This window comes from Dicentrarchus labrax, unplaced genomic scaffold (genome assembly GCF_905237075.1).
Source record: "Dicentrarchus labrax unplaced genomic scaffold, dlabrax2021, whole genome shotgun sequence".
NCBI classification, from domain to species: Eukaryota; Metazoa; Chordata; class Actinopteri; family Moronidae; genus Dicentrarchus; species Dicentrarchus labrax.
Window position 1 is genome coordinate 5743670 of NW_026136724.1, and position 19734 is coordinate 5763403.

The 19734-nt window shown below is 42.0% G+C and overlaps 1 protein-coding gene across 13 annotated transcripts in view; it reads left to right on the plus strand.

The window, feature by feature from the left end:
• Positions 1-19734, plus strand: part of nav3 (neuron navigator 3) — a 428096-nt gene that overhangs the window by 355284 nt on the left and 53078 nt on the right. For 11 of the 13 annotated variants that reach the window (XM_051392318.1, XM_051392319.1, XM_051392315.1 and 8 more), the window contains 3 exons: positions 1133-1241; positions 10659-11069; positions 13492-13611. In XM_051392318.1, the coding sequence (XP_051248278.1) occupies positions 1133-1241; positions 10659-11069; positions 13492-13611 (640 nt within the window). The remainder of the gene's footprint in view (positions 1-1132; positions 1242-10658; positions 11070-13491; positions 13612-19734) is intronic. The other 2 variants (XM_051392316.1, XM_051392320.1) reach the window with 1 other exon arrangement.

Here is a 19734-nt window from a genome sequence, read left to right on the forward strand (position 1 = left end):
TGGCTTAGCTTTTCTGCTTATTTTCACTTCCAACCTGCTTCATTCTCCTGCATATCAACACCTCAACCCCTTTTTCTCCTTCTGGCACTGAGCTCTGCCACAGGAGTCGCTGGGGGCCTCTTCAAACCTTCAACCTACCACTGCTCACATCTGCCCCCATTTGCCCCACTCACTGTAATCACAGTAGCTTTCTGCCCGTATGTCTGCTCAGAGCGCTGAAATCAGCACGTAGTGAGAGCACTCATCTTACCATCACGCAGCATTATCACCTTGTTGTATGAGATCTCGGCTCATTCATCTGTACCACAGAGACACTACTTCTGAGAGCACCTTAAAACTGGAAAGCATGTGTGTGACTGGCATCCATTCTATGTCTCATGCCACTTGTTAATTACCTATTCTGTGGTACCTGCCTGCGGATACACGCTAGCTTGACAAGCTAAAAGAGAGGCTTAATTGGAGCAGACAAGCAGATACTTTGGTCTGCACCCACAGCTCGCAGTTATGAAATGTTGCCCACCCTGTGCTTACTAGCAGCAGCTCTTTCGGAATAGGCCGAGTAAAAGAAGCGCTTCATCTGGAAACTGAGGAGAACATAAAACATATGACATGCATTCATAGCTGTATGCTGCTGAAGGGCGGGGTAGGGGAGACGGTGGGCTGAAGTGGCAGCGTTTGCCTGACAGAGAAACACAGGAGCTCTGACAGAGTTTGCTTTCACACGACTGTGTCCCGAACTAACTGACAGAGCCCGTGGTGTCATGGCACGACATTTCTGCGCTGGCCTGAAGGAAAAAATGTCAGTACTGCGTAAAATAATGTATCCACTTTTTAGATGAAAAGAACTGCATGTGGTGCAGCCTGACAGGCTGATTCATTGTTTGGCCTCCCAATTGTCAGCATTGGGTTTAGGGATGTGCACTCGTGCTGGCTGTCAGGGTGATCGGTCGTCATTCTGTTTCCCCACTAAGACATCCAGTGACATCCAATAAAATGCTGTATGTCAGATGTCCTAGTCGCTTCTTATATTGTGTGTTTGTGCGTGTGTAGCCTTTGTGGGTATAGGTGACTGCTGTGTGTGTGCATGCAGGTCCAAACATCTCGGTAAATCATTTAAAATGTGTGTCTCCAGGAGAGGATCCTGAGACGAGACGCATGAGGACGGTGAAGAACATCGCTGACCTGCGGCAGAACCTGGAAGAGACCATGTCCAGTCTACGGGGGACACAGATCACCCACAGGTAGGCACACAGATTGTACAGCCCATTAGTTACAGGTAATGCTCAACGACTCTGGTCTGGTTTTTCTCAAGAAAAGTGATAGGCAGTGCAGAGAATGAATTTGTTGGCCCATGTGTGTCTTGCAAAAGAGATGACAAGACTTAGACTTTTAGATGATTTCCCATTCATATCCCTTGTCCACATTTTCCCATGCAGTCCTGGATTCAATCTATCAACCCTGCAGTCATAAGCTCACTGAACTGTCAAGGCTGTAGCTACAGCACATGCAAAATTGAGCAGACTCTGTAATTCACCCCTAAAACATAATGTAATGCCATCGCTTCCTTGTTCTTACAGTCAGTCTGCTTCTGTAGTGGCGTTTTATTTATGGCGTTTTCAATAAGCTCCAGCAACTGAATTTTTAAAATACTTTTAAAATTTAACCCAAATAACTTGTTTCAGGGTTAAAGTGAATTATTCTGCACAGCCGCTTTCATTATATAACTGAGACAATAGTGTAATGTAACACCTCAAATGGGATCATTTATAACTCACAACCCAAATGTAAAACTGCTCCCATCTGCTTCTTAGGTAGTTAACTTTTTTTTTTATTATTATTTCTACTCTCACTGGCATTGGATGAGTGTTATTGTGTGTTATGCCTGACCACCACTGCGTCATTTGCCTGATTGGCTTCAAAGATTCAACCCCCCCACCTGGCTCACTGCAGGCACATTGCAACTTCACTCAGACACTGTTTCAGAACTAAATCAAATGCAAACTGATTTGGCTTCCCGCAGTTATTTTAAGACACACCTGTTTTAAGAGACTTATGATAAAGTCACAGCTATAGTTGACTTTCTGACTGAACAGGATAAGAAAAGTTGGATTGCTGGTTTGGATTTGTCTCCTCAATTAAAAACAAATGAGGGCTTTAAATAAAGTCACTGAAAGGCACAGGTAAGTCAAGCCTTTACCAGCTAGTAGTATTAGCTTGTTAACCTTAAACCTGCATTAATTAAAGGTGCTGTAAGTGAGTGCTCTCTTGTGATTGGATAAAGTGGGAATAGGATATTAGAAAGGGTATTCTTTGTTCATTGCAGAAAGGACTTATTTTACCAAAAAATATCACTCAAAGCATTGTAAATCGTTTTTTTCTTGCCACTTGGGGGCAATGCAACAAGCTTTAAACACAACACTGACATATTATCTTACAAAGTGCGGAAAATATTAGTAAGCTACAACTTGTTTACACATCCAGCAGGCACAGAGAGACATTAGCCTTCATTCAGAGTCGTGCTTGTGTCCACCATCCGAATGTAAGTTCAATATTCACTTTCTGTTAGGCTCTGTGTTGGTCTCTGCTAACTCCTGAGGGAAATATCTGGCTCTGTAGCTGCAAAATGCTCCACTATGTTCACCAGCTAGTGGCAGATATCACAAATCACAATTTTCCCTCAAGGGACTTTACAGTCTGTACAGTATACAAACTGTACAGTGGCAGTAGTGTAGTGTAATGTTGTTTTTTAGAGCTTGTCGGCTGAAAATAGGTACCTGCGACATCTGGAAACAACACAGATGATGTTAAAATGATGTCAGTTGCGGGTTGGTATAGACTTTAGTGACCCTCAACACGAACAAGCAAATATGGAAAATATAAAGAATGTGGGTTGAATGTTTTTTTTTAAATAGAAGAAGGGAGAACTTAGCATTCTTCTTGCAAGAAAAACAAAGCAACCGTCTCACCCGAGAGCTGTAGTGTGGCAAGTCTGAAGCTTAGCTGTTTAACTTCCTCAACATGCGTCATAGCCAAAACAAAAGACACACACTTTACAGAGGACCCACACATGTCACGACCAAACCGATGTAACTAACCAAAAAGAAAAGAAAAGTTTCCTTTGTGATCACAGTTTTATGTCTCAGCAGCAGTTATCCAATTCAGTTTCCTTGTGCATCCGTTGTCCTTGGAAAATAAAAGCAGTTCTTGATTTTGATATCTCTGACTCACCCTACGCAGTTTATCACACTGATCCAACAGGGAGATATGTCTCCAACTATTAATGATGTTCCCTCCATTACCATGCCATCTTGTCCACATTTCCTGGATTTAATTAAAAACAGGCGTCACCTTCCTCACCAGCTGCCACACATGTAATGACATTCTGGAGTTGATGGACAACCAGCACCTTAAAAGACTGTCCCATCTGTGAGCCACGGGCAACACCGGGAATCTAACAGCATAGAGACTGCGGCTCCGGCGAAGACAAAATGATAGCCATTGGTTTATATGAGCTCCCTAGGCACTGCTTCCCTGCTTGTCTCTCTCCTTCTCCCTCAGTCTATTATTTTGTGTGTTTTGCCCCATTTGCAGTGGAAGATGGTGGCCAGGCTGCCGACAGCCATGACAGATGGCAGTCTGTGTGCATGTATGTGTGTGCTTGTTTTCTACCTCTTCACTCAGAGGAGTCTCGGCCAGGCAAGATCGATACCATTGTCTTACCACCACATTTAATCCAATGGGACCCACAGGGTTGGGGTGTGAGCCGGGGATTGGTCGGAGACTTCGAGTCTCGTTCACATGCGTACGACATTCAAGGACAGTCGGCGTGAAATATGTGCAAAATGCATCATTGTGCATCCATATTAGCATCATATATGGTGAAATACCATTGAAATCAACTATTAGATTTAATGGAAAAAATATGGGAGTGGGCTTCTGAGTGTGCGCCGCTGTTGAATATGTTTATCTTCTGAATGTAAGGATAGCCTCAGAGTACGCATACCAATTCTCTCCATGACAAAAGCCTGGCCAGGCCATCCTAATCTCTCTGCCGGATAAGAAATGGCTGTAATCACCATGAAGCTTTGAAGCACCTTAAGTAATTAATCACTGTTACGCTCGAGCAGACATGACTGTCATATTCGTCGCTGTGTCTCTCTCTTTGGGATTCTCTCTCTGTAACTGTTTATACTCCGTTCATACAGGCAGGAAAAATGCTGTCCACTAGCACAGCAACAGCCACCGTCATGGTTTCCTCTTTCCTCAACACTATTTTTTACTTGTCACAGATAGAATAAACCATTGTCGTCATTATGCCATCAAAATTAGTTGTTCCCATATGTGCTGGTAGAAGTGTTCACCTCGAAAAAACCTAGCTCTGTGTGACACTGAGTGAATTAGAAGAGCAGAAGTTTTAAGGAGATTTGTGAGGACATGTCCAATGACTTTGCGTGATTGATTCTTTCAAATTTCATCTTAAGCGGGATCAGAGTTTGAGTTTTGATCAGTGAGTTATAGCTTGAAGTTTTACATATTCAAGAGGTTTTCCATTCACCCTTTTTTCGATATCAAAGTATTTAGGTGTCATTTTTATGCCTTTTATCAGTATTGAGAGAGGTAATCGAGATGGGCCACGTCATGCATCAAAGGTCCCTGACCAGACACAAACCAGGGACTCTGCAATTCATGGTCCGCACCCCAACCCTTACAACACCAGGCCGCCTCATAAGTTTTCAATTTTAAATGGATTTTTAAATTTCTTTGTTGTCCTTTGTCCCCCCCGCAAAGCCCATTCCCCCGTTTGCCTGCTCGCATCATACAGTACAAAGCCACAGGGCCACGCCTCACGCAGACCTTTGCTCACAACCTGCTCCGCATTCCTCCGCTGCACATTTACATGGAAAGGTTGTTGCTGTAATTTAGGTTGTGCTTGCTCTTTTTATACTAATGGAGGAGATTAGGTGTATGGGAATATTGACTAAACCAGGCACATCTTCGGTGCATTAAAAGGAGCAAAATTAGAATTGATTAAACAGTTTCTCTTAGAGTTTGCTGTGAAATGTGGGACATCTGTTACATTTGGATGCTGTTGCTTGTCACATGACCAGTGCGAAAAACATGTTTGGGCATTGTGCATTAATGTGGGTTAGAAAAGCAGGTCTGCTGGCTTGGTTTAGGATAGAAGTACACCTGTTGTTATACAGTCTTCAGTTCACTGCTTTGTTAGATAAAACATACCACTGTGGTGATTATGTAACTCACCAATATCTGCTCTTTGCACCATTAGTTTTGCATCATTATGTGCTGGGTCTCTCTGCTACATTTCCCTGCTCCATAAACACTTTGCTCCCAGAAGTTCCACATGCATTATGAAATCTCAAGTGACTGAAGCTGAAATACTTAGAGCAGTCCCCGGCGAGGTGCAGCTTGCCTGGGAGCTGGTGGCAGCTAATGTTACCTAAAATTACTGACCTGGCTGATAAAGCTGTATGCGGTTAAGCTACAGTTTCATGGGCCCTGAAACCGTGCCCCTTTCTCATTGGACTGACCTTGCTACTTTGATGCTGCAGCCATTATGACAGCTCAGCTCACACCCACAACGTTCCTCTGAGAGCCAGATGCGTTTTGGGGCTTCCACAGACGGTCTGTATTGATCAAAACACTTAATTTCCCTTCAGTGTTTTTTTTTTCTAGCCAGACAATAAAAAATGGTATTGATTGACATTTGAAGGGAGAAGTAGCAGCTCTATGTGTAAAGAAATGCTGTGAACTTCAAGGACAAACCTGGCACAGCAAACAGTAAAGGGAAATCTCCCCTCGTCTTGTCTCCCGGTCTGCTAGGGCCTGAGGGATCTCTGTCTAGTCCCATGGGGATTCAGCAACCGCCGGATGACATTTTGAGCATAATAGCTTCACGCGGTCGGGTTTGTTTATTTTGTGTTTACATTAGGAACACAGAGAGAGCGGGGCTGGCTAAATTATTCATTGCTTTGGAAGTGAGGAGATAGCCCTTGGTCCTATTTATGAGCATGTACGGGATTCTGAAGCGAGACAGACTTTTTTCTTCTTAAATGTTAGTTTAGCTGACGCTTCAGTACCAAGCGATTTTCAGTGATTGCAACCGTACAGTAGGAGTGAAAAAGTGAAAGTCCTAAAACATCAAAATGACAAGTTCTTAAGAGTAATGAGGGGTCAAAGCCGGAGACACTTTTCAATCCCTGACAATGTTCTTGTGAGGGAAGTAAGAGTGAGTGGAGAAGTGACACGATTCAGCTGCAGGAAGGTAATACGAGGCAATTCTTGACAAGATGAGTTTTCAGTCTATGATGGGCGATAGAAAATGACTTGGCCGTTCTGACTGGTGTGTGTGTGTGTGTGTGTGTGTGTATGTGTGTGTGAAAGATGGTTGTGTTGGCGGTGAGGCGGGGACCCTCTCTCAGGGTCCAGATTGAAGAACCAATTGCTCTGAATTGCAGGGTTTAACATCTGCCAGTACCAATGCCATCCTCATACTGCACCACATATTGATACAGATTCAGACCCACATAGAGACATGCATACCAAACAAGGCAGTGGGAATGTTGGATCAAATGCCAGTACTGTCCGCGCTAAAACGCTGGAGAGCATTAAAAGTGTAACCCACCAAGCATGAGTTACGAAGTTACAAAGTGTATAAATTGGATATATACCGTAGGTTCTATGAGTCTGAAATACTTTATTGTTGTGAAATATCCAGTGATGACATTTAACTTAGCTACATAACAATACTTCTTTCTCTATTTATTCTCCTTGTAAAATAGTTTATATTAACATGCATCTTACTCAAAAATGGAAATTTTTTGGAAGTTTTTTCTAACTTATTACACAACCATTTTAAAATCTTAATATTGTAGATTCTTCAGGTCATGAAACCAGATCTCTACCTACAACTGACAACTTGCAGAGTGTTGAATAGGTACAGTTTACAGTTACAGAAAAATGTGGGCTTTCACAATATCAGAACACGATTATTGTGGCCAAAAGACTTCATGATAACAATATTAGCGCGATAACTATAGAAAAGCTGAAAAGAACGGTTGTAATTCAAAATCATTGTTTTTTTTTTTTTTTTTTTGGCAAATGAACTACACTCAAATTATGTGATGCTTGATTATTTACACAATATTATCATATGTGTATTATATATGATATCAACATCTAATCTTTTAAATATCACGGTTATCATAGTCTGCATATTGTAACACCCCTAACTGACATCTTGCCAAATACAGCTTACTAAGTTTGTCCTTTACACCAATTTATGTCAACGTTTAGGCTAACAAAAGAAAAACTTTTTTAATGATTGAAAATTGGGTCTTCATGTTTAATATATAAACTAATAAAACTCAGTAGAATATAATCCTGTGTCAAAAATCACTCCCTAATGGCTAACACAAAATATATAACACACTATATAGTTTATATTTCTGTTATTCCACATTGCAGTGTGATGTGAGAATTACCGTTGTGCAACCATGCTGTAAAATGATGATTCTTGCTGTAAGTACCCGAAAGCTCAGTTTACTGTTCACTATGGAGTCAAGATTCACGTGTATCATGTATAGAGTTGTAAATAAGTAAACAAGGGAGAGATTTTGGATACAGCCATTTACTGTGTTTGTTGATATTTACAGTAACTCTCAGTTTATGATGCAGAGTGCATTCAGGTTCATACCAGCTTCCCATACAGGGATGAATGTGATTTGTTCTGTGTGTGTATTAAAATGGGATCTATGGTTATGAGTAACAGAACTATACTGTATGGTTACAAGAAAGGAAAAAGAACTGCTAAATACTGCAGGAGACTATTGCACATGACATAATGTGGAGAGCCTTTGAAGCGGTGCTGCAGAATTACATCTTTACCCAGATCAGTGAATGAACCTCTGCAAGAAATTCATGTTTAACTGTTAAACCCTCAGACCTCATTAGCAGCAGTGAGAGAAAGTTCAGTGTATTTATATTAAGCATTGCTCAGCAATAACCAATCCCCTGCTGTCAACATGGATTCTTCTCCTGCTGAGCTCCTGGCTAAACACAATGTAGTCTCCCTCTGTTAAGATTTATTTAGTTTTTTTGTTCTGCTTTATACCAGATAGTATGATGAAGCAAAGATCCTCAAAAAGCAGTAGGGTTTATGGGAAATGTGGTCTTAATTTTGAGAAATAATGACATTCACAATATTATTGTGAGACTACCAATGATTCTTGGTAATTATACGTATGTGATCACAGTTCATTTCATAATTATATGTTGATGTATCATACATTTTAGAATGCATTATATCGTGTTTTTTAATTGAACCTGTGTGTTCACATGTGGTAGGTAAGATGTGTGAAACATCTCAGCACCTTTACTGTACTTGCTGCTCAGCCATATCCTTCAGTTTGCATGCTCATTTATCTCAACACCTACACACACACACACACACACACACACACACACACACACACACACACACACACACACACACACACACAGTCTCCCTCAGTTTATCAGTCTTTTTTTCTCTCTGCTGCCTGGAGATAAAGATAAGCTGATTTAGCAAGCTACATTGTGTACGAATGGTTAAATGATTTTGATTTCTATGCCGTGGCAAATTGATATCCGTATTTCCATATTCAGCTGAGATTGCTTGTCAGATAAGTAGCTGGGTTTTTTAAAAATGTGTTTGTTTGTTTCATTCGGCTTGACTGCACTCTGACATGGCACTGTGTGTGTCTTTGTGCACGTGTGTGTGTGTGTTAATCTCAGGAGGTGTTGACGGAGATGTGTTGTGAATATGGCTGGCATCACTGTCCCTCTCATGTCGGCCCTTGGCATCACAGGGGTGCAGTGTTCTGCCCTTTCTCACCCAACACACACACACACACACAAGGCTGATGTCACACCTCTCTCACTGCTATGTGTGAGACACTGCTTTAAGATGCCATTGCTTTTGTCACCTAATGAAGGCCAGCATGCAGAGGCAGGCATCTCATCCCACACATCCAACTACCGTCCACTTCAGCTGCATCATCAGATACATTTCTGTTCAAAAGCATATTACAGCAGTTGTGCAGTGAATTGTGTGTTTTTGTGTTGGCCGCATCTGTAAATCAAGTAGTAGAGTACTAGCACACATGAAGTGTTGTATTACCATACAAGCATCTTATCCTTCTCTATCTCTAAATATGATATGATATTTTATATTTAGCATCCGTGCCAGCAAGCAGATGTAAAGCCTAAATTCTGTCTCCATTTTTGCTATATGTCTTGTTATGTCTATATAGTCTAGTTTCCATGGCAATATACAGGGATATTATATACAACACAAGACGCCATTATTTTGTTTACACAGGGATGTTTGTGACTAGAATACACATTAGCAACTTATCCTTAAAAGACACAAATCAGAGCAGCTGTGTGGTTGTGTGTCAGGTTTGTTCTGTCCGTCATTGTGTGAATGTAGTGCACTCTTTTTCCCAGCAGAGAGAGCTCAAGCTAGGTGCCACTGCTGCAGTTGCCATGCTCTGCTCTCTGTGCACAGATACATCAAGTTGCAGGGTCTGGTCTGTGTGTGGCCATGAATATATTATTACTGTTAGCTCACTCGCTACGCGTCTATCATGCTGTTGCAAATTTGAAGAATCTATTAGAGATTTTTGCTTTTTTTTGTTTAAAAAAAAAAAAATCTAGCAAGGCCTCATTTGATGAGATGTGTGAAGATGAGAGGTGTGTGCTGTACAGTAGCTGACATGTTCAGATCCTTCATTCACATCATTAGAGAAAGAAATAGGCTGCAGTGGTTGTTCCAGGGCTAATGGTGAATAGTCAGGATAGTGAGTCAGTCTTCTTTGTCTCCCTCCATCAGGTTTCATTCCTCGTCTTGGTTCCTTTTATTTGCTAACATTTCACTTGTTCTCACACTGACACATTTCTCTCTCCTACACAAGATCTCTCTTCCTCTAGACGCATTTTCACTTGACTGTTTATTTGCTAATGGTGATATAAGAATTTAGAAAACCTGATTTAAAGATTTTGTGAGGGTTGTTGTCAGTTTTTTTTGTTGTATGTTCCTAAGTGAATCTCATTGTATTTTAGCAGTTTTTGTTTAATGTTACATGAACTTTTTTCTGACATTCTGGGGGTTTATTTATTTCTGGTGCCAATGCCCCTGTTTCAGATTTTATTTCAGATTTACTTTTTGTTAGCAACCCCTCCCTCTCTCTCTCTCTCTCTCCCCAACTCTGTGATGTACCATGATGGTCTGACATATGTTCTCATGGGAGCCTTCACAAGTTAACACACTGGAAGAAACAGCACTTTAGGAAGGTCACACACACACATATAAGCAATGTTAGAAGGAGCCGTGTGTGACTTGAGTGGCACTCAACTGATGTAAAATATGACTGATCTTTTCACCTGAATGATTTGCCCTTCACACAGGAGTGCATTCAATATGATGGCTTCAGTGTCTTGAGATTTTGGTCCATTAGAGGCACTTTTCCCAAGACCCTTTACTGAGCCTTTAAGAAGGGTTAGCAACTGTCGGAAAATACCACGCTGATCAGTTTTTGCTGTATCAAGAGTCAGAATTAATTCCCTTATTTTCTCTCTCTACACCTGTGTCTCTACAGTACTCTAGAAACAACCTTCGACACCACAGTAACCACTGAGGTCAATGGGCGGAGTCTACCAGCCCTCACCACACGCTCCTCCCCCATGGCCTGGCGCCTGGGCCAATCACAAACCCCGCGTCTTCAGGCAGGCGATGCCCCCTCAATGCCCAGCAGCTACGCTGCTCCCAGGGCGACCACGACGAGTGCTGGCACCACCACAGGGCGCTACAGCGGGCACTCGGACCCCTCCAGGTTTGTGTTCAGCACCCCCCTGAGGCGAGCAGCGGCGGCAGCAGGGGCGAGGGGGGCGGAGCAGGGGGAGAAGGGAGGAGGAGGGCTGGAAGGAGGGAAGCAGATGGAGGTGGCAGGGTACATGAGTGATGGGGACATCCTAGGGAAGAACGGACGGATGGATGAGCTCACCAGCGGGTAGGATGACTAGTGCTAAGCATGATGGCTTCCTCTGATGCACTGACTAATTACGAGTTCCTGCTTTAAATGTCTAATCAATAATTTGGCCACATAAATTATAGGTATATTCACTGAAATCAGCAATTTGTGTTTCTCAGCTGATCATGCCTGAAAATAGTCTTACCCTGTGTTAAAGGTTTCCTGTTAAATTAAGTTATCTTTACATTCAATGTTACTCACCAAAATAAATTTTGTGTATTCCTGAGGCCTAACAAACATGTTTAGTGCATGTCCTCCATTTGCAAGGACGATTTTTGTGAATATTTTAAAGGGACATTGTGTAGTGTTTTAAGTATTTTATTAGCTAAAATCAATGTCTTCAATCATAAATGTGTCCTCATTGGTGTAAAATTACCTCTGCCAATGATCTGACTTATCCTTGTAAGCGAAGAATTTCTTATCTGTATATACATTGGACGGGCAAGTCCATGGAGGCTTCCATGTCGTTCCGCCATTTGGAAAAACTATAATCGCCGAGAGGGACATTAAGCACTAGCCTACCTGTCTAGCTAATCCACAACGCTTTTTCGTTCAGAGCCAGCGTCACGTGACTGAAACCAGCTATAACAGAGAAGGAGATCAGTGAGAGGCGCTTGTCACTGCCCCGGCACATTTGAAAGTCTGCACTGCACTTTAGTTCATAATGGAGGATCATACTTATGCCGAGCCACAGGAGAAGGAATCCTCGTCGCCAAAAAAGCGAAAAAGGGAATTAAAAAGGCAACGTGACCGGCAAATACAAAAAACGATGGTAATAATCGGGGTAGCTTTTCCCAGGTGGAAAGAGATAATGAAGGAGAAAGACTTTCAAAGGGACGCTGAAGTTGCCTGCTTTCTCCTCGACAGGTAGGCTTCTTGGTACATAACAGCTACCATGTTGCAATACGCATTTGAAAACGCGAGGCACTACAGAGCACTATTCATTTGATTGCAAAATACAATTTGACCGCTAGATGGGAGAAATTCCTACACAATGTCCCTTTAAATCGTTTACATGCACTTTTGCTTGCTAGTAGTCTTGTTCTATGTTAGCGTTTTGCTATGTGCCACCAACTGTCAGTCAGAGAATTTATTTGTGAAACAGCCATGAACTGAAATGAAAAATATTCAAACTATATTCTTGGACCACAGAGCAGAACGAAATACCAATTCCATGTGGACCCTTTGGCTAATAGTTAGGTTTTAGAAATCTACCTAAAACTCATTTAAGACTGGTGTTTGCTTTAGACACCCACAAGCATTTGGTATGGTTGGTTTTTACTGTGCTGAGTGTGAAAGAACACCAGAAGTTCCAGTTATCTCTTACATGCGATCTTTATGGGATAGAAACGTGCCTTTTTATGCACTGAACACATTTAAAACCAGCTCATGTTCATGACATTTTGTGAGACTTGTAAGCTGAAGCAGAAGACAGCCTTAATATAGATTGGCCTTTTACATCATTTATACTACTTAAGATACTTCAAAGGTTTTGTGAAGGATCATTTCCATTCAACATCGCAACGCATGCTGGGTCTCTGAAATTCACAGTTAGCTGTTTATTCATACAGCCATCAAGGCCTTACCTATCTTCCTGTGTACATTAATACAAATAGCCTGCTGACGCCCACCAAGGCTGTCATAGGTTTGCTATACCATGAAAAGGAAGGCTCAAATAATACATTTCCAGGCAACCTTGAGGGCACCTCAATACACTGACAGATTACCTGAGTGAAAGAAGATAAGTCAGTGTCTCCCACAAAACATCACCGCAACGTGTGTGTGGGCTTCTGACCTTCATTCAATAGCAGTAAATGCCTTCAGCAAGTGGGAGGTGTGTTGACAAAGAAATTCACATTCCACACACACCCCCACCAACACACACTCCCACTGGGCATCCATGCACTTCAGATTTCCCCAAAAAGAGTTTTGGGGGCCGGTCGGACTGTGAGGGGAAGTTGAGCGAGCAGTGATGGAGTAAAGCATCCGTAGGATTAAAGACATGTCGGAACAGAAAACGTAACAACACGTCGGGAGGGAAAGGTGATTAGCTGAATTATTGTCTTAATTAGCTCAACACTAATGATCTCCATGTCCTATCAGCCGTGTCTGATAGCTTTCAAGCCTCAAATCCTACCACTTACTCACTGTCTCATACACAGATATAGAAACTCATTTAAACAAGTGTCGTGTTTATGAGTTCACAAAAAACACACACAGTCTAAACAGTGCTCATTAATCAGAGTATCAATGAAGTCACTGTATTTTCTCTGCTGGTTCAGTTGAAATAATATGTTGCTTTTAATCAAGAACATAAAAAAATACTAAATAACTAAAAATAACATTTTATGCCAAACTAAGGTCAGACATCTACTTCGTCTAATTGAGTCTCCTCTCACAGGTACCTTACAGACGGCGGCCTTCATCTGTATGCGCGGAACGCAGGCCGAGGCTCAGACGTGGCTTCTTCTCGAGAAATATCCCAGAGAGGGAGCAAAGAGGTGCAGGGCGACATAGACAGGTAAGGATGGAGTCTGTCAATCATACGGTTGCTGCGTGCTTCGCTGATGTGTGATTGATACAGGTGCAAACCTCAGGTCTACTTGAGATTCCTCAGTTTTGAGATTCATGCAAGCACACACCGGATACATGAAAGCACATTGTTAAATACCCACATTTGCATACAACATCTACGTTTCACATTCCAGTTTGGAGTTTTTTGGCATTTTGCTGATCCTGTTCCTCTCCAGAGCACCCTGCTGTAAGTTCGACTGTGTAAGCTTCAGTGGCTTTGCTTGTTGCCATTCACTTTCAGCTGAAGCCAGGTGGATGTTTGCAAGGGCAAATCCACCAGACTGTGCTCTGCAGCCGGTGATGCATGTGCGTGAGAAAAGCAGTGCGCTGTGGTAAGAATGGCAGAAAGGTTGCATTGACTTTCCAGCACAAACTGCACACATTTCCTCTTAGAGTGGTTGTAACTGCCCGATAAAGCATTCATTATGTGACTGCTACATAGCTAGCATGAAAACAAGCAGAAGTAGGATAATCTATGACGACATGAACTCTGTATGGCTTTTTTTTTATATATTTCTAACTTGCACCATGTAAAACCTTTGCCCCCTTCACTTCCCTAGAGGATTTTGTGAATATCTGCTAATCTCTGTAAAAATAGCTTTAAAGCACTGACATTACACAGAACTAATCATGAGGTGAACAGGGGTCAGTACCAGAGCGTCTGATGTTATTCATATGGTGGAGAAGAAACAGTAGATAAGAAAAAATTTAGTTGTATTTTTCTTTTTTCAGTTGAAGATACAAGGTTATGCTGGTACAAAAACAAGATATGAGAGAGGGGAAATGATTCAGTGCTGAAAAGTTGACATGGGTGAAGAGCTTTCAGCAGAAGTACAGTATCTGCTTTACACCAAACATGTCTAATCTGCTCATATAAAAAACATAAAGCCTCAGGTAAAAAGTAGGAAATACGTCCTTCAGAGGTGATTGTCACGGTACCCCCCACCCCCCTACACTTCAGGGACATCCAAGACTAAATGAGGTGAAAAGGAGAGGCGTGCTATCGATTTAAAACTGTCAAGCTAAGATTGTGATGACAGGCCCTCAGAGAGGCTGCTGGGAATCGACTGATGCAGTGACATTTCCTAGCGTCGCAACTTCAAACTTCTGCCAAGACTTTAATGAGTGGCAGTGTTTAGAGGAGTGGGAGGCTTGAAAAAGCAATCAGATATGGCTCTCAGGAATTAGCTGGCTTTTGTTATAATGCTTTAGATTAGTAAAGTGTTGTTAAAGACACTCCAAGCCAACCCGACAGCGCTCAACTAATTATAGTAACTCTGAAAAGTATACACATAAAGCCACATTATGTTGTTAAATATTAAGATTATTTTGTGTTGGGACTTTAGTTCAAGGAAACGTACATGTGTTCAGTGTGCAGGCTTAAATAAGGTCAATTTCAACAGTACGACTAGAAGGAATGATGTTTTGCTTCCGGCCCAGTCTGTGTCTTCGTTTTTGCTGCTCATCTATATAATCCAATACATTCACAGCCCAGACAATCCTGCTCTGTCTGGGTTACGGTCTCAACAGACAGTCAAGCCAGTCGGCCAGGGGCGAGTCCGATTATATCTGTGATCAACCGAGCGTCAAAACACGCTAGAGCTGACCTGAGGTTCAGAATAGGCGATTAACCTGCCCCCCTGTCAGTCTCTGCCTGATCTGCCTGTCAGACTTTGACACTCAGGCAAAGGGATGGATAGGATAAGAATAAATATGAACCCTGTGAACTGTCTCTTCCATTTGCCAAGTCTTAGCTTCACCCTGCATGTGTTTTATCTCTGTATTTGAATATTTTGCCTAAAGTGTCTCTCACCTTGCTTAGACATAAATTAAAAAAAAAAAGAATTGCAGCTTTTCTCAGCTAAAGTCTGTGTTAACCCTTTGGGCCTCTGGGGCGATGAGGAAATATTGATGCCTGCTTCCTCTTAAGATGCCTGCAGGCAAGAAACTCCCAATTGTATCAGAATCTGAACTCTGGAACCCTGTTTTCCCTTCTTTCCTTCCTCCATTCTCCCTCACAAACCTGTATGAATGTACACACAAAAGTACACACACCTTTAATGCTTCCCCTGCCTCCCTCAATCATGTGTGATTGTCAGAAGCTGAGCTGTCACTTCCCACTGACATACGACAAAGCTCAGGGGGGAAATTCATTTCCAAAGCCGATTGCTCACCGGGTCTCACACCTCAGCCCGGCTTTAGCTCCCTCCGTAGGACAGGATCTGCCTCCCATGATTGGTTCCTTCTTTATCCCAAAGCATTCGTCTTCTTTCCCACATAACCCCCTGGCTTTAAGTGAAATGAGTAGTGGATAAGGCCCAAGTTCAAACAATATGTTCGCTGACTTTGAAGAACTTTTCATCTCCTCAAATGCACATGCTGGCATTCTAGGGACGACAAACACCAGCATAGCATTTATTCACAGACTGTAAGTGAGTCTCCTGCCTAATATCAAATGTGCCTTTTTTTTATGAGCACTGTAAACTAACCAGAATAAGAAGTGAACACTTTCAGCACATTTTTCTACTGCTTCTGTAACTGCCAGGAAGCATCATAGTCTGCTCAATAACTGCTTTGTTTTGTCTCCTTTATCCAAGAGAAAGTGTTGGAGGAATACAAGGAACAGTGCAGTAAGTGGTTGATTTTAGGGGGAAAAAAGCTGTAGATAGGCTGTTATAGTGCATCTTCACTTGGTGAAGTGAATTTCTGATAAAGTTGTAGTTAATAATTCTGTGTTTGCTCATAATGAAATGTCTCTTTCAAATGAAAACCACCTTGAACGTCGTACCAATCCCCAGATGGCTGGGAGGCTGTGGCTGTTTTTTTTGTCAGTCAGTGCCACCAGTCAACAAGTTTCCCTGATTATGCCATGGAAACATGCTTCTTAGATCCATGTTAGCGTGGTTGTAGTTCAGGTAACTTTTTTTTGCTCTAGACTAATCTATGAGGAAAATTAAGACTGGCCTTTAGACAGTTAAAGTGGCCCATGGTTTGCTGTGGAGAAATAGGTCTTTGAAGTCTTCTTCCATGCACAATATGTTTGTCCCTGATTGTTGAACTTCAGAAATATCAAAGAAGAATCTCTTCAAAACCAACCAACCAGTCTGACTTTATGCATTGATGTAAATTAAGTAAGTAAATGTAAATGTAAAATGTATATTAAGTATTTTCTGCAGTCATGCCCTTGGAAATATTGGTGTGAGATACGGTGTGTCTACGTCTGTAGAAGTAGAAGACAGGGCTTTGTGTTACACATGATTGATTGATATATAGCTGTATACTGAGTTGGACTGTTAGTGTATAGTTTGGGATAAATTATTTGTCTATCTGTAAAAGTATTTATACATTTATTTATACTTATATTTAAGTATTGTAAAGTATTACTGAACATTAATATAACTCCCTACTTCTTGGATTTCCTCTCAATTATGACCAATATTAGGGAAAGTACTCACACATAACCACACACACACTTTTTTATAATGCACCTCCTCAATCAAGCATAAACACACACTTGCAACCCTTCTCCAGTCCTGCCGGCACACTGGCAGTAACAGAGAGTTCCTGGAAGGTAGAACGCGGGAATTTGTCTGTGTACATAAACTGAGCTCCCATGAGGCTCATTATGCTTCATGCTTTTCTCCGTCCATGACGACTCCCCTGGCTGCTGCCCATCGCAGCTTTACCCCAAAACAACACAGCCCCTGAGGAGATTCATCTAAATGACTCATCAGATTGAGACTCACGGCCAGCAGGTGACTGAGACCATCTGGGGCTAGAACAGTGTGGGCTTCTGCTTGCCGCAGTAAGCTGTACACGAGATATGTGCTTGACGTGACTATAGGTGGTGTTACATCACGCTGATCTCCATTTCTTGATCAGATCGGGGTGTCCATGTCACTCGGTAAAATGCTCAGCTGTACAGGAAGTGACACATTATGTTTCTGTAGGTGGTTTGCTTGGAAGGTAGAGGAAAAAAAGTCAAGGTAAATTTAAGTGCCTTTATCATCAATATAGAGTCCATTCTTTTAACAACCAGTATTCATGGTCGTAAGTGTGACACATAATTACTTTTGGTGATCTTTTTGATTTGTGCAAAGAACACAGGTATATGGTGTATTGATCTGAAGTTCGTACATGATAGATGGTTCATCCAATCACCTGCCAAGTATTTTTTGAAAGTGCCTACCTTCTTCCAAACTGCTCCAGTGATAATATTCCATATGGTTCTGTCATTGGTGCAGTAAGGTTAAGAATACATTTTCTAAAACTAACCATCTGCCCCAGAGCAGCTGAACAACAGAAGCTCAGATCCGCCTTCTGATCAGTCCATTTTAAAACAATGGCAAATTCAGCCTTGGCTAAAAGCCCCTCTCTAAAAATACCCTCCTGTCATGCAACATAGATGAGCGCATGCTCGTGGCTTTACTGTCAAGAAAAGAGTGTTTTGACACCGACAGGCTTCCCGTTCTCAGCAGAGACATGAATAAGTAACAGGCCCTCACTTTTAGCATCCTCGTGTCTCCTGTGTGTGTGTGTGGGGGGGGGGCACTCTCTCTCTTTCTCGCTTACCCTCTTGTCTGAGGGCCGGACTATGGCAGCTGGCTCTGCGTTTTTTTTTTGTTATTTGAAGCTTTGGGGGATCGGAGACAAGTTTGTGTGTGTGAATGTGTGCTGTGTTGTGGTTGCGTTGTCCATGCTTGACAAAAAGAGATGTTGTTTGTGTGCTTGTCCTGGAATACATTTGAAGTGTGTGTGTGTGTGTGTGTGTGTGTGTGTGTGTGTGTGTGTGTGTGTGTGTGTGTGTGTGTGTGTGTGTGTGTGTGTGTGTGTGTGCAGATTTCAGCATATGCGTGTGTGTGTTGCTGAGCAGCAGGATCCTGGCTGTCACTCCTCAGACAGTCGTTGTGAGGCTGCGCGGCTCGTCAGTGCTGCCGTAAGCAGTGAGGAGATTTGGAGGAGAAGGTTTTTTGCCATCAATGACAAAGCTAGTTGTTATATAAGTTTCTGTGTAGTTCCTGTCTGCCGCGGGCGCCACTTAGGAAGAAAATATCCCATCTCAAGTTGCACCTGAAACTGCAGCACCTCAACGTCTCTGTTTTCTAGCTGTTTCTCTCAAGTTTTTCTGGCACTTGTCAGTCTCTCTTGTCTTTTCTTCAGTCTTTGCACCTTAATGAAGAGCACGCTGGCACACAGACTAAACTTAGCAAACTGTGATGGTAATTGGGAGAAGTTTTATCACTGATTTGAGTACCCAGCTGTGCCTGGCTCTTGTGTGTGCGCATGTTAATGCAAATGTGTGTCCTCACTGGTGCAGGTGCTTGCATGCAGATATATTTCCTTGCGAAAAATTGCAGCCCACACAAACAGACGCTAATTACCCATCTACTCATTTCAGGGATCTCATGGGAAAGTTTCATTTTTTTTGGAAGCTAAGTTTTCCTATGATTTCTTATTCTCTGGCACTGATTCAGCTGTGTCTTCCATTCTGGATGCTGCTCTTTCTATTCATCATTCATCTGAATATTTCTCTTAATTTCCTCCAGGGTGAAGCCTGATATCCTCATTAATTACTGTACTCACTGAATTAATAAGTGAAGTCAAGTAGTTACGGAATGGGCAGTGATGAAATAAAAAGACATCCTGCCCTACTTTGACTTTCTGAATTTGAGTTTGGGGTCCAGAACGGCTGTCACACTGCTGAAGATGTCTCCACTCAAATAAACAAAGGTATATTTCCCCTCCTATACCTCAAATGTCCACAGGTGCTGATTCACTTGCTATATGAGTCTCTCAGTTGATCATGCATCCATTTTGATCTGAGTTCAACCTTAGATGAATGTGTGAATTGCTTTTGTACTGTTCATGTTTAAATAGCCCCTGATTAATCTCCCTAAATGCCTAACAAACTGACCAGTGTTTCACTCTATATTAGATATCAGGTTGTCTAGTATCATTTGTTTTGACTATATCTGATCATTTGGATCACGGCTGACTCTCTTTGTGTTAAGTTTACGTTTGCTGTAGTATATTGTGTTCTGGCATGTTTTCCCGACTCTCAGCAAGAAGA